At 43.4% G+C, this 13,879-nt stretch overlaps 1 protein-coding gene across 2 annotated transcripts in view; it reads right to left on the bottom strand.

Moving 5' to 3' along the window:
- Nucleotides 1-13,879, bottom strand: part of LOC137321725 (visinin-like protein 1) — a 138,455-nt gene that overhangs the window by 64,104 nt on the left and 60,472 nt on the right. Inside the window, exon 1 of one of the 2 annotated variants that reach the window (XM_067984305.1) lies at nucleotides 11,789-11,895. The exons of the other annotated variant lie outside the window; for it this stretch is intronic. Within the exon in view, the coding sequence (XP_067840406.1) occupies nucleotides 11,789-11,890 (102 nt within the window). The 5' untranslated portion in view covers nucleotides 11,891-11,895. Of the gene's footprint in view, nucleotides 1-11,788; nucleotides 11,896-13,879 lie in introns of those variants that run through there. 2 annotated transcript variants of the gene reach the window in all.

Raw genomic sequence — 13,879 nt, 5'->3', positions numbered from 1 at the left:
CATCACGCTAGAAGTGTGCGCGCAGCTCAGACGCCATGTTCGGTCGTTAGGAGCCTACACAACGGGCACTACGTGGCCCAATTTAGCCCTCAACAGATTTCCAGAAAGCTTTCAAAAAGATTCTACATGAAAGGTTATTGCACAAGCTTGAGACAGGTAAAACTTGAAGGCAGGTAAGGAATTGGCTGACATAGAAAGATGCAGGTACTAGTTAGAGGAATGATGTTGGGGTAAGGAGATGTCCCAGGGATTGATGCTGGGTCCTTTCTGTTTCCAGTCTGCATAAAGGACCTAGATTCAAAAACACATTAAAGTTGGTCAAATACATGATACTAATCTAGGGAGGCAGTCAAGTCTGTTGAAGCAGCCAAGGAAGCACAATAACTTGGATTTATACAATGCCTTTAACGTTAAAAAAAAGTCTCAAGGTTTTTTACAATTGGAAATAGACAGAGAAACAGACATCAAACCATGGAGGGCAAGATTAGGAGGGGCAACTCAAAGATTAGTCAAAAGGATGGGTTTTTGAGAAGGCTTTTAAAGGAGGAGAGAAAATTGGAAAGGCAACGGGTTTTAGGGGCAGAGTTCCAGAGAGTGGGGCTAAGGGGATTGAAGGGAGCAGAACTATGGTAGATGAAATTCAATGCTGGTAAGTGCAAGATGTTACATAGAAATAATAGAAATCATAGAAAATAGGAGCAAGAGTAGGCCATTCGGCTCTTTGGGCCTGCTCTGCCATTCAAAATTATCATGGCTAACTCAGTACCCTGTTCCCGCTTTTTCCCCATATCCCTTGATCCCTTTAGCATTAAGAAATATATCTATCTCCTTCTTGAATATATTTAATGACTTGGCCTCCACTGCCTTCTGTGGTAGAGAATTCCACAGGTTCACGATCCTCTGAGTGAAGAAATTTCTCCTCATCTCTGTTCTAAATGGCATACCCCGTATCCTGAGACTGTGACCCCTGGTTATGGATTCCCCATCCATCGAGAACATCCTCCCTGCATCTAGTCTGTCTAGTCCTGTTAGAATTTTATATGTTTCGATGAGATCACTTCTCATTCTTCTAAACTCTAGTGAATATAGGCCTAGTCGACCCAATCTCTCCTCATACGTCCATCCTGCCATCCCTGGAAACAGTCTGGTAAATCTTCGTTGCACTCCCTCCATGGCAAGGTCATCCTTCCTCAGATAAGGAGACCAAAACTGCACACAATACTCCAGATGTGGTCTCACTAAGGCCCTGTATAACTGCAGTAAGAATATTGAAATGCAAAATAGGGAACATATTTGCTCAATAAATGATAGTGAACAAGCTTGGGGAAAGGCTAAAACAGACCTGGAAATGATAGTAAACTCAACACTTATTATTGGAAGACAACAATTAACAAAGCAAACAAAATACTGAACCAAATTGACAAATCAACAGAGTATAGGGTCAGTTGATTGTGTATCTAGCACATCCATAATTTTCCAATGTGCGCAGCCAGCAGACAAACCACCCCACCACAAATTCACATTTGTAAATTCAGCCATTAAAAGTCTGAGAGCGTTATGCTGAAGCTTTATAGTGCTCTAGTGAAGCTGTGCCTTGAACTTTCTACTTTTTTGAACATCTCTCTTTATTTGGCTTACTTTGAGGAAGATGAAGAATGTAAGGATGCTGATAAATGAACATCACCTAAGAAAAGACTTCTCTGACTCATCCTAACCCTCTAAATGGAGTATACAGATCAAGGCCAAAGTGGACATTCCTGGAATTATCAAAAGAACAATGCATATGGAAGTTACGCTTCACCAGGGAGGCAGTGACAGAGTTGTGTCACATGCTGCAATATGACTGCAGTCAGCCTCCAGGGCAAGCATGTTGCAATAATGTTTGTTGCAGTGCTGAACTTTTTTGCCTTTGGCTCCATCCAGACTGCACACATCAAAGGTTGTACATAAGTTGCTTTACATGCTCCTGCCCATAATAGTGGAACCTTCATGATCCACAATGGCTTCAACTCAATCTATGTGCAGCTAGTCTATGGCCATCTGTGCCATTGAATGCCTGCTTTCCTGGAAGCAGTCACATTGCCTTCATTTTACAATAATCCCCCATTCCCCCATTGGACACAAAGTGCAAGGTTGGCTCTTTAATGACCAAGGCTATCCACTGCAGGCCTGGCTTATGACATCTGTGCTGCATGCATAAACACCTGCTGAATGCAGTCATAATGAGGTTTGTGCACATATAGGAATGATGGAGCAGAGTTTCTGATACATCAGCCAGTTTGGGGGCTACTCGATATTTTGCTCAAAGCCACTGGATTGTGGGTGGATTTGAAGCAGGGGTGGACAATCTGATGGGAGCCGTTTCACCAGATTTTCTACTGAAAGTGACCTTGTCCATCCAAATATAGGCGGGCATTTTCAAAATAGCCGGTAATCATGGGACGATGTCAGACGATGCAATTCTCATCACTACTGCGTAGCAACACTCAACGCAAAGGAGTTTAATCAATCGTGAAGTGCTTTTCTACACGCCTTTAACTCAGGAATTTTGAAATTTATGGGCAAGGTTTTTTTTAGCTGCTCCAGAGGCAGCTGGCCATGATCGACTGCTGCAGACACCCAATGCCTACTGCAGAGACTATTCTCCCTCCACTGAGGTGTGCGCCTTGCAGGTGGGAATCCTGCTAGGAGCCCTCCAAAATTATTCTGATAAGACCAACCCCAGAAAATTGTGCTCTAACAAACAGGTGGGTGCAAAGACCTCATGCAACTTTATGCCGGGGTAAATCTTGACTTGCATCTCCCTTTTGTGAAGAAACATGTAACCAACCTCTGCTTCAGAAGAGCAGCTCTAATTCAGTGTGCTGATTTCCAATCACATTGCTGCTAGAGCTAGGGCTGTCTGTGATAGGAGTCCCATTAACAAAATTTAAAACCTACATTTTGCAATGAATTAATTTTATTTTAAATGGGTTAATACTATCTTTGAAATAGCAGACAATGTGATTTCATAACAATGTGTTAATCATTCATATGCTAATATTGCACATTTTAAGACCCAAGGAATCACTGTACCTTCACCACAGGCTTGCAGCTGCAAACCCTGCAGAACACTTATTTTAAATCACAGTCAATTGAAACGGTCCTCCGGCAATATCTTTCAGATTCTTCAGGTTTATTGAAGTCTTTTGTCATGATCTATGCAATGTCAGCTTACACAGAATCTACAGCACAGAAACAGACCGTTCGGTTTATACCGATGTTTATTCCCAACGACTTCTTCCACTCTAATTACTGCTTCCACCCTGCCCCCATTTCCCTCTATTCCCTCGTGCATGCAGCAAGCCACCCCTTAAATGCTATCTGCTTCAACCACTCCATGTGGCAGCAAGTTCCACATTCTCACCATTCTGTGGATAAAGAAATTCCTCCTAAATTCTTTATTGATCTGTTAATGGCTATCTTATTTATGCCCCCTTGTTTTGGACTCAAGTGGAAACAATTTCTCCACGTCCATCCTATCGAGTCTAATAAGAATTTTAAAGACCTCCATCAGATCTCTTAGTCTTCCCTTTTCCGGAAATCCCCAGCCTCCTCAATCTTTCCTGATAGTTGCATCCTCTCAATTCTGGTAACATCCTTGTAAATTTTTTCTGCACTTTCTCCAGTGCTTCAATATCCTTTTGGTAGTATAGTGACTAGAACTGCACACAGTACTCCAAGTGTGATCTAACCAAAGTTCTATATAAATTAACATTACCTCCCTGCTTTTGTACTGTCCAGTAATTGTCCAGAAATGAACCCCAGTACTTTGTTAGCACACATTTCGGTCTTATCAACTTGTGTTGCTCCTTTTAGCGATTTATGTATCTGTACTCCCAGATCTCTTTGCTCCTCTACACAATTTAGTTTCTTATCTTCCAAGGAATATGAGGCCTGCTATTCCTCCTACCAAAATGAACCACCTCACATTTCACTATATTGAATTTAATTTGCTATTTATTCGCACATTCAGCAAGCCTGTTTATGTTTTCCTGTATGTTGGTGTAGTCTTCCACATTATTAGCAACGCCCATAATTTAGTATGATTTGAAGATTTTGATACCATGGGGTGAAATTCAACTTCGGTGCGGGCGCAAAATGAGCAGTAGCAGATCGGCCGCCTGTTATACACCTTGCACAATTTTCCTTTCCATTGAAGACCTCCAATTTCTGAGTCCAAATTATTTATATATATGGTAAATAGCAGTAGTCCCAGCAAGGATCCCTGCAACACCACTTCATGAGAACATAAGAACATAAGAAATAGGAACAGGAGTAGGCCATACAGCCACTCGAGCCGGCTCCGCCATTCAATCAGATCATGGCTCATCTTCAACCTCAACGCCATTTTCTTGCCCAATCCCCATATCCCTTGATTCCCCTAGAGTCCAAACATTTATCCATATCAGCCTTGAATATATTCAATGACTCAGCATCCACAGCCCTGTGGGGTAGAGAATTCCAAAGATTCACAACCCACTGAGTGAAGAAATGCCTCCTGTTCTCAGTCTTAAATGGCTGACCCCATAACCTGCGACTATGCCCTCCAGTTCTAGACTCTCCAGCCAGGAGAAGCAACCTCTCAAGCCTCTACCCTGTCAAGCCCCCCTCAGAATCTTATATGTTTCAATGAGATCACCTCTCGTTCTTCTAAATTCCAGGAAGTATAGACCCATTCTACTCAATCTCTCCTCATAGGACAATCCTCTCATTCCAGGAATTAATCCAGTGAACCTTCATTGCACCGCCTCTAAGGCAAGTATATCCTTCCTTAGATAAGGAGACCAAAACTGTACGCAGTACTCCGGGTGAGGTCTCACCAAAGCCCTGTACAATTGTAATGCGACTTCCTTACTCTTGTACTCCAACCCCCTTGCAATAAAGGCCAACATGCTATTTGCCTTCATAATTGCTTGCTGTACCTGCATGCTAACTTTTTGTGTTTCTTCCACCAGGACACCCAAGTCTCTCTGGATACCAACATTTAATAGTTTCTCACCATTTACAAAATATTCTGTTTTTCTATTCTTCCTACCAGAGTGAATAACCTCACATTTCCCCACATTATACTCCATCTGCCTCCATCTTGCCCACTCAGATAACCTGTCGATATCCCTTTGCAGATTCTTTGTGTCCTCCTCACAGCTTACTTTCCCACCTAACTTTGTATTGTCAGCAAACTTTTATACATTACAGTCGGTCCCTTCATCCAAGTCATTAATATTGATTGTAAATAGCTGAGGCCCAAGCACTGATCCTCGCAGTACCCCACTAGTTATAGCCTGCCAACCTGAGAATGACCCGTTTATCCCTACACTCTGTTTTCTGTCTGTTAACCAATCCTCTATCCATGCTAATATGTTACCCACAACCCCATGAGTCCTTATCTTGTGCAACAATCTTTTATGTGGCACCTTATCGAATGCCTTTTGAAAATCCAAATATACTATATCCACTGGTTCCCCTTTATCTATCCTGCTAGTTACATCCTCAAAAAATTCTAATAAATTTGTCAAACACGATTTCCCTTTCATAAAACCATGTTGACTCTGCCTGATCATATTATGATGTTCTAAGTGCCCTGTTACCACTTCCTTAATAATGGATTCCAGCATTTTCCCAACGACTGATGTCAGGCTAACTGGCCTATTGTTCCGTTTTCTCTCACTCTCCTTTCTTGAATAATGGGGTTACATTTGCTATCTTTCAATCCGCTGGGACCGTTCTAGAATCTAGGGAATTTTGGAAGATAATAACCAAAGCATCCACTATTTTTGCAACCACCTCTTTTAAAACCCTTGAATGTAGGCCATCAGGTCCAGGGGATTTATCGGCTTTTAGTTCCATTAGCTTCTCAAGTACTTTTTCTCTACTGATAATAATTCCTTTAAGTTCCTCACTCTCATTAGCCCCTTGGTTCCCCACTATTTCTGGTATGCTTTTTGTGTCTTCTACTGTGAAGACAGATACAAAATATTTGTTTAACCCATCTGCCGTTTCCTGATTCCCCATTATAATTTCTCCTGTCTCAGCCTCCAGGGGACCAACATTTACTTTTGCTACTCTCTTCCTTTTTACATACTTGTAGAAGCTCATACAATCCATTTTTATATTTTTTGCTAGTTTATTTTCAGTCTCTATTTTCTCCCTTTTAATCAATTTTTTGGTTGTCCTTTGCTGATTTCTAAAACATTCCCAATCCTCAGGCTTACTACTCTTCTTGGCAACATTATAGGCCTCTTCTTTTAATCTAATACTATCATTAACTTCTTTAGTTAGCCACGGGTGGATCACTTTTCACGTGGAGTTTTTATTTCCCAATGGAATGTATATTTGTTGAGAATATTGAAATATTTCTTTAAATGTTTGCCATTGCTTTTCAACTGTCAATCCCTTTAATTTAATTTCCCAACCTACCTTAGCCAACTTGCTCTTCATACCTATATAATTGGCTTTATTTAAGTTTACGACTCTAGTTTCGGACTTAATTACATCACTCTCAAACTCAATGTGAAATTCTATCATATTATAATTGCTCTTCCCCAGTGGATCCTTTACTGTGAGATTACTAATGAATCCTGTCTCATTACACAATACAAGATCTAAAATAGCCTGTTCCCTGGTTGGTTCCAAGACATATTGTTCTAGGAAACTGTCTCGAGTGCATTCCATGAACTCATCCTCCAAACGACCTTCACCAATTTGGTTTGTCCAGTCTATGTGAAGATTAAAGTCCCCCATGATTACTGCATTACCTTTGTTACAAGCTCCTATTATTTCATGATTAATACTCTGTCCAACGGTATAGCGGCTATTAGGGGGCCTATAAACTACTCCCACCAGTGTTTTCTTCCCCTTGTTATTTCTTATTTCCATCCATTACTGATTCTACTACCTGATCTTCTGAGCCAAGATCCTTTCTCACCACTGTCCTTATGTCGTCCTTTATTATTAGGGCTACACCCCCTCCTTTTCCATTCTGCCTGTCTTTTCTAAACGTCATGTATCCTGGAATATTTAGTTGCTCTTGTCCATGCCCTGACCGATGAGATGCTTTGCGCGGACGCCCTCTGGCTTTCGGTGCCCGTGAGGGCCCCTCCAAAGACTGCTCCACTTGCACCTGTGCAGGGGCAGACTCGGCCGCCTGGAGAGGAGGCAGCATTGGGGGTACTGGTTGAGAGGGTGGCAACAGGTGAGACGTGGGAGCGCTTTGAGTGGCGTCCCCACTTCCATGTCCCCTTTCGCCATCATCCCTCTCCTCGGCCAGGCCCACATCACTCCTTCCACCCTGCTGGATGACAGTTTGGAGGACTTGTGTGAAGCCTTGGAAGGCCAGTTGTAACGTATCTGTCAGCCTATTTGAGGCGGCAGAATGTTGCTCACCCTGAATCCGAACGGCCGTTGTCGGGGCCTGAATGAACTCATTGTTGAGCCGTGCTGGAAGCTCGATGGAGGTTAGCATTCCCTCCATCGCAGACATTCCCGCACCTACCCGCGATACTATCTCAGAGATGCCGTCACGTCCCTGTGACAGTATTCCACTCATGCAGGAGATGGACTCCTCCATCCTCTGCGCTATTGTGGAGAGTGCACGGGCAACTGTTCCAGTACCTCGGCAATGTGCTTCTGGCCCTCGATGACTCTCCTTTTCATGGCTGGCCCCCAGGGTTCAGCATCTGGGTCCAGCTGAGCAGAGCCTGGAGAAGAGTGCTCCCATTGACGCGGACTCCCACGGCTGCTCCTGCCACCAAGGTCTGCTCGTGCTCACATGTGCGTGGTGACTCACCATGTGCAAGCCCAACTAACTGAGGACGGGGACCCACCGAGGTGTGTGTATCTGTGCTGATGGATGGCTGGCTCAGATGTGACGATGCCCCCTCAGAGGCCGGCAGGTCCTCTGAGGAATCACCCTCCAGTCACGGCGGTCGCAGATGGCCCTGCAAGAGAACAGAAAGCAATATTAAGCATGTGGACAGATGTTGAGGTGCTGCAGATGCCATTTGCTATCATGATCATTTGCTATCATGAGTGCTGAGTGTTAGATTTCTGTCAACAGCCGTTTTTGTGCTCCCAGTCTCGGTGTCCGCCACGGACAGCCACTCCAGCGTGCGGCTTATTTCCATTGCCTGCTGCTCCGCGTCCGTTAGGACCACCTGGTGTGGCGGGCCCCCTCCGGTCCTTGCCCTCTCCCGGGCATTCTGGCATCTCTTCTCCTATCAAGGCAAAACGCAGAGAGGCATGATTGAGTGATGGTTGCATAGTGACCCGCTGAATGCATTGGTGTGGGTGGGGGTGACCGTGAGGGAGATGCATAGGAGGGTGCATGTGAGACATAGCCATGAGATTGTATGAGGATTGCGTTGCGTGGTAGTGTACGAATGGGGACAGGGGCGGTGAGTAAGTGCAGGCAAGGTGAGGATGATGGTTGAGTGGATGTGAGGAGTGATGCGAGAGCGTTGTGGTGGCAGAAGGAGTTGTGTCGTGGTGGCGGTGATGTGGAAGACGGAGTGTGGGAGAATGCATAAGTATACTCACTTTGGTTGATCTGGTTAGGTCATTAAAGCGCTTCCTGCACTGGACCCAGGTTCGGCCGACATTGCTGCTGCTGCTGACCTCCTCTGCCACCTCGAGCCAGGCCTTCTTGGTGGCAGAGGCAGGCCACCTCCTCACCCCATCGAGCAGCACCTGGAGTGAGGAGTCAGAAAACCTTGGAGCAGCTTTGCCTCTGGCCTGCTCCATTCTATTATTTTGGTTCTTTGATGCAGGAGGAGCATTGGAGGACTGTCCCTTTAAATAGGTCTCCTCCTGCTGACAGCCTGTGATGTGGGTGCGCAGGTCTGCAACGGGAACCTGGAAGCACGCGTAAGTACCTTCAATTAGGCTGCGATCGTGTGCAGAGCACCCCGATTTCACTGGGCACGTTACCCACGCGCCCAGTCGACCCCTCCTGCCAACCTGCCCACCTCCTAATATCGGGCCCAAAGTATCTATTCAGTATCTCTGCCATTTCACTATCATCTCATGTGAGTTTATCTTGCTCATCCCTTAATGGCTCTATCCCCATCTTAATTCTCCTTTTTTTGCTTATGTGCCTATGGAATACTTCACTATTTATTTTTCTGTTATTTGATATTAGCATTTAATATTTCCTCTTTGTCTTTCTAAGCTAATTACCATCCTCCCCTGTATTGTTTACATTATGGAACACCTCTGTCTGCTTAGAATTCAGAACGAACTGAGAATCTGCAGGCCACTAACCAGTTCTAAGCTTGATTTCTAGCTAAAGTCAGAGTTGCATGCCAAGAACAATACTACCTTGACATGTAACAATGACACACTCCTTCCTAGTATTGCTCCAAAATTGAATTGCAATATCAAAATATCCACTATAAAGGGAAGATGTGGAATTTTGGCAAGGACCTCCATTTCTTTTCAGCTGCAGCAGCGCACAGCCCAATATGTTCTGCTCTTGTCTCTCACGCTAAACATAATTTCACCTTACCCCCACCTTCTTAATTACACACCAGATCAAAGGATGAGTGAGCCGCCTTGGCAGATGGATTGGAGTCTATCTGGATGTTACAGAAAACATAAGAATATCTATTTTATCTTTGAACATTTCATATTTTGGAAGTATGATTATACACAACTATAACAGTATAACAATTTAATTTTCAACTTTCTTCAAAACGATGATGCAATGCATGGAGGATGAGACAGGGGAAAAAAGAGGTAGAAAAAGCATGTTGTAAATATATTTATAACAGTGCCTCCTCTCTATGATATTAACTTTGGGAACCATATCAAAAATGTGTTCTGGTAAAGGGAACATTACAAGTCTTTTTCTACAGCTGTAAAAAATTGAATTCAATTTATGCTTTTTCAAACTCAATTTGGTGCTCATACGTTTTCACATGTTTAAGTCAGTTCACAGTGCAGAAATGGAATGGCACAGCCTGTTTACCATCAAGGATCATGCCATGAAAAGTAACTCACTTTACAGTCATATAACCAAGTTATCAGCTTTCTGGTTGCGTGTGCATTGTCGTTAATAGATCCTCATTTTCACTATCATTTGTGATGTTACAGAAGTTTGACTATGTGTAAGTGACAGAGGTAGAGTGAAGATTGTTCTTTCAATTCATCATAACAACAATTGTACTGAAAACAGAATGGATAATGAAGTAACAAAAAAAGTGCAGCACCTAATTCCACACATGAGAATAGAATACCTAATATAAAACTAGACTTAATTGTAAGAGTGGGAATATTTAAACAGAGCAAGTCTCTCCAGCAACAAATGTCTTGCAGAGTTTGATTGGATCTCTGTGCTGGGGGAACAGTTTGCACTGTCAGTGAATAAATCTGAATACTGCAGAGTGTTCAGAAACTGCTGACCTGGAGATAGAAGTTTCTGTTTGGTACCAGCTCTTTTCCCCTTGCTTCTCCCCACCCCCCCCCCCCCCACCACACCCCCACCCTGGTTACACATGGGCTTAATATGAACCTATTACAAATTCACATTCAAGTTTGCCATTGTATTATGAAAATGATACAGAAGGAGTATTTTATATGGTTTCAGTTAGTGAAGAAACAGTAAACAATAGTGAGGGATAATCAGATAATAATAGTGAGGGGTTGCTTTGTAATATTGATGCGGTTCTAGACCTGTGGAAATAAAAATTACTTTTCACAGCAGAGGCAGTGAAATGTAGTTTGAATGAAGCAGTTGCAGATCAGATAGTTTCCATTGGTTTTCTTCCAAACTACAAAGTCACAAAAGATTTATAACTTTTTACTATAAAGGATGATTTGGAATTGAATAATGTCACATGGATATTTTTGCCTGACCGTAATTTAACTGCAACTTTATCACTCATGAATTACATATTCAGCCTCAATTATGAAAATAGAATTCAATACTGAAAATCAATTCAGTAATTGTTAGGTAGATTATTGTACATTGTATTTTATTCAGAGAAATATTATATATTGCTCTAGTTTGCAATAAGAATATCGTCTGAGGATGAATAAGATAAACATTAGAGCGTTGAAACAAAGTGACTTTACTAGGCAGCCAGTATGTTATCATTTTTTGGGTCAATATAAAGCGGTATCAAATAAGAATTGAGATGAAAATAGCAAGGTTGGTGGTCTGATGCCTTTGAGCAGTCGTTGAAATCATCTCTTGCAAGTAGTCTCATGCTGATTGGAAGATAATTACAGCCAGGTGCGATTTTACATTTTAGAATAACTCAGGGGATCCATTAGATCTCTTGGGAACTTTATAAACCTCATGAGGGTCAATTTTAATTAACTGAAATTGACATTAACAAGGTGGTAATGTCCTCAAAATGGGGTCAGTAGGCTTACTGCATCATTAAAACCATTCCGGCTGTCGCCATTCTTAAATGGGTCTTCCCATTGTCGGCCAGAGCACCTGTGTGTTTCAGGTGGTGTTCTGATTTGTGTAGTGGACAGTTAGGACCCTGATTCCAATTTTAAAAGGCACTTAGACGGAGCTTGCACTGCGCACAGTCCGTCTATGTGTCCTGCTGTTGAGCAGCCTAACAAGCAGTCCTTAAAGGGACCGTTGGTGGCCGCTGAAAAACCACCCCAAAACCTTTTCCAAGTTATATTTTTGTGGATCCAGGAGGAGGCAGAGTGTTCCTCCTGGCTCCACAAAAACACTGTGGACCGCTGCCCCCTGGTCTCGCACCCCCCCCCCTCCCTTTCCAGGACCTACCTGTGGGCCTTGTAGCGTCTGAGCCGCCTGATGTTGTGCTGAGCCGAAGATGGCGAGCTGCAGTGGAACGCCCATTTGGGACGTGCAGTTTGCCAGCGGCATGGAAATGAGATCCGGATCTCACAATGGCTTGGACTTCCTGCTGGCAAGAATAGTAGGGCAACTGGCTGGCGCACTCTGCTGGTTGGCGATGGGAAGGTTAAAATCTAGCCCCTGGTGTTTTATGCAACACTTCGCTACAGTGGTGACATCCATCGTGTAGCATCAGCATACATGCCAGCTGCCCACTTTTTGGCACATCGGCTTTTTCGTTCATGTTGGAGGCTGGAGAACAGTTGATATGGGAAGTCACCCTATAAATCACTTTGGCTCACCTCTTCTGTGCATATGTGATGCCTCATTGCAGGTGCAGAAGAGGCTAGCTGCTGTGGCTTATGGGGCAACTTCATGGAACTTGACATCTGCTGCTTTCCAGCTTCCAGCATGAATGGGACTGGGAAACAGCTGACTCTCTGGACGGTTGACATGTATCATGTAGGCCTGTTGTGTTATACTCACTAGATGTTATTTCCTGATGCTCAAAAATTAAGAGCCAATTGTGACTCATAACTATTTTAGATTAATATTTAAATATGTATAACACCATTACTTTTGACTTCAAATGCTGAATCACAGTGCACTTAAAATGCTGGAATATGCACCAAAAAAGTGTCAAAAATCAAAATTTCCAGGTGGGCATGACCCCAGACTCCTCCTAGGAAATATATTTTGCACAATTAGATTTCACTTATCCCTTCAAAAATGTGTAAATCCACCATTGGAAAAATGTGACTTTTGTGTACTTGAATTTTCTTCTCTATAATACAACAGATGTAATATTGGCTATACCTGCAGCTAAGATAAGTTCATGTCCCACTGCATTCCCATTGGCCCTGGAATTCCCAGGGGCTTCTACTGGTCTCCCGCTGTAACTCCAGCAACAATTCAGGGGAATGGTTTGGAAAAGTCAAGGACCCAGACGTTCCATCCTCAACCTGATTTGGGAATTCCTGCTTGATCCAGTAAAGGTTGGAGCCTCTGCCCACCCCTTACAAGGGCAACCATGTCGGAGGGGCAGGTCTAGGAGTACGAACTTCCTACACTGAGAGTTCCCACTTCCCTGGCCCAAAACGGACCTGGCGTATCTCTGATGACTAGTACATCAAGTCAGATGAAGCATAACAGCCTCCAGAAGGGTGTAAGTGGGCCTCACCAGAGTGGTTCAGGCTACTTCCCTGACCTAGCTCCTCATAGATGGCCAAATGTTTTCTCTAGAAAATTTTAATATCAGCTCCCTTACACAGTGCGCTGAAGGGGTCAGTAAATGAGACCTTGGAGAGGGCCTTGAAATTTCCCCTTCTGCCAATAGCTGGTGGGCACTGGAGTTTTCAATTGAGATATCATTTGGCTGATAACAGTGCCTAGTTCTGCTCTTTGTTGCAGGTAGGCCTCCTGTCTCTCCACCTGCTCCAATGTTAGGTCTCTCTGGATGACAAAGTTGTGCAGCATGCAGCAGATTACAATAATCCTGGACACCCTATTGGACCTGTATTGTAAGACACCCCAATCTAAAAAACTGCTTCAATATCCTGGTAAGTGCAAGGGTCTCGTAATATCTTGACTCAGGTTCTTGTCATGGTTATCTCAATTGTGTCATGAGTCAGGAATGAAAAGGCAAGCCGTGGCCTCCTACCCATGATTTCTGCCTTCTCTTTGAAATAGGTCAAATACATCCTGGACTTGACAGAATCCTGCAGTGTGAAAAACTCATAGGACCTTCTAATTCTGCTGCTAGACTTCCAAGGGAAAATAATTAATTTGCTTGAGGTGGCAATCATTGCATCTGTGCACTGTGGATTGACTGATGTTGTTGATCAGCCTCGTTGAACCTTGGAATGAGCCTGAGGCAAAAACATTCAGGGCTGTGGTGATTCTGATTGCCACTGGCAATGCTGTCCCAATGATACAAGTTGTCTACAAGTCAGTTTCAAGCAGATGGCACAACAATGTCATTGCCATCTGATGGATTTATAGAAATGGGTGTGTGAGTAA

This window comes from Heptranchias perlo, chromosome 5 (assembly GCF_035084215.1).
Source record: "Heptranchias perlo isolate sHepPer1 chromosome 5, sHepPer1.hap1, whole genome shotgun sequence".
Classification (NCBI taxonomy): domain Eukaryota; kingdom Metazoa; phylum Chordata; class Chondrichthyes; order Hexanchiformes; family Hexanchidae; genus Heptranchias; species Heptranchias perlo.
Note: the sequence above shows the minus strand (reverse complement) of the source record. Positions and strands in the feature narration are given on the sequence as shown.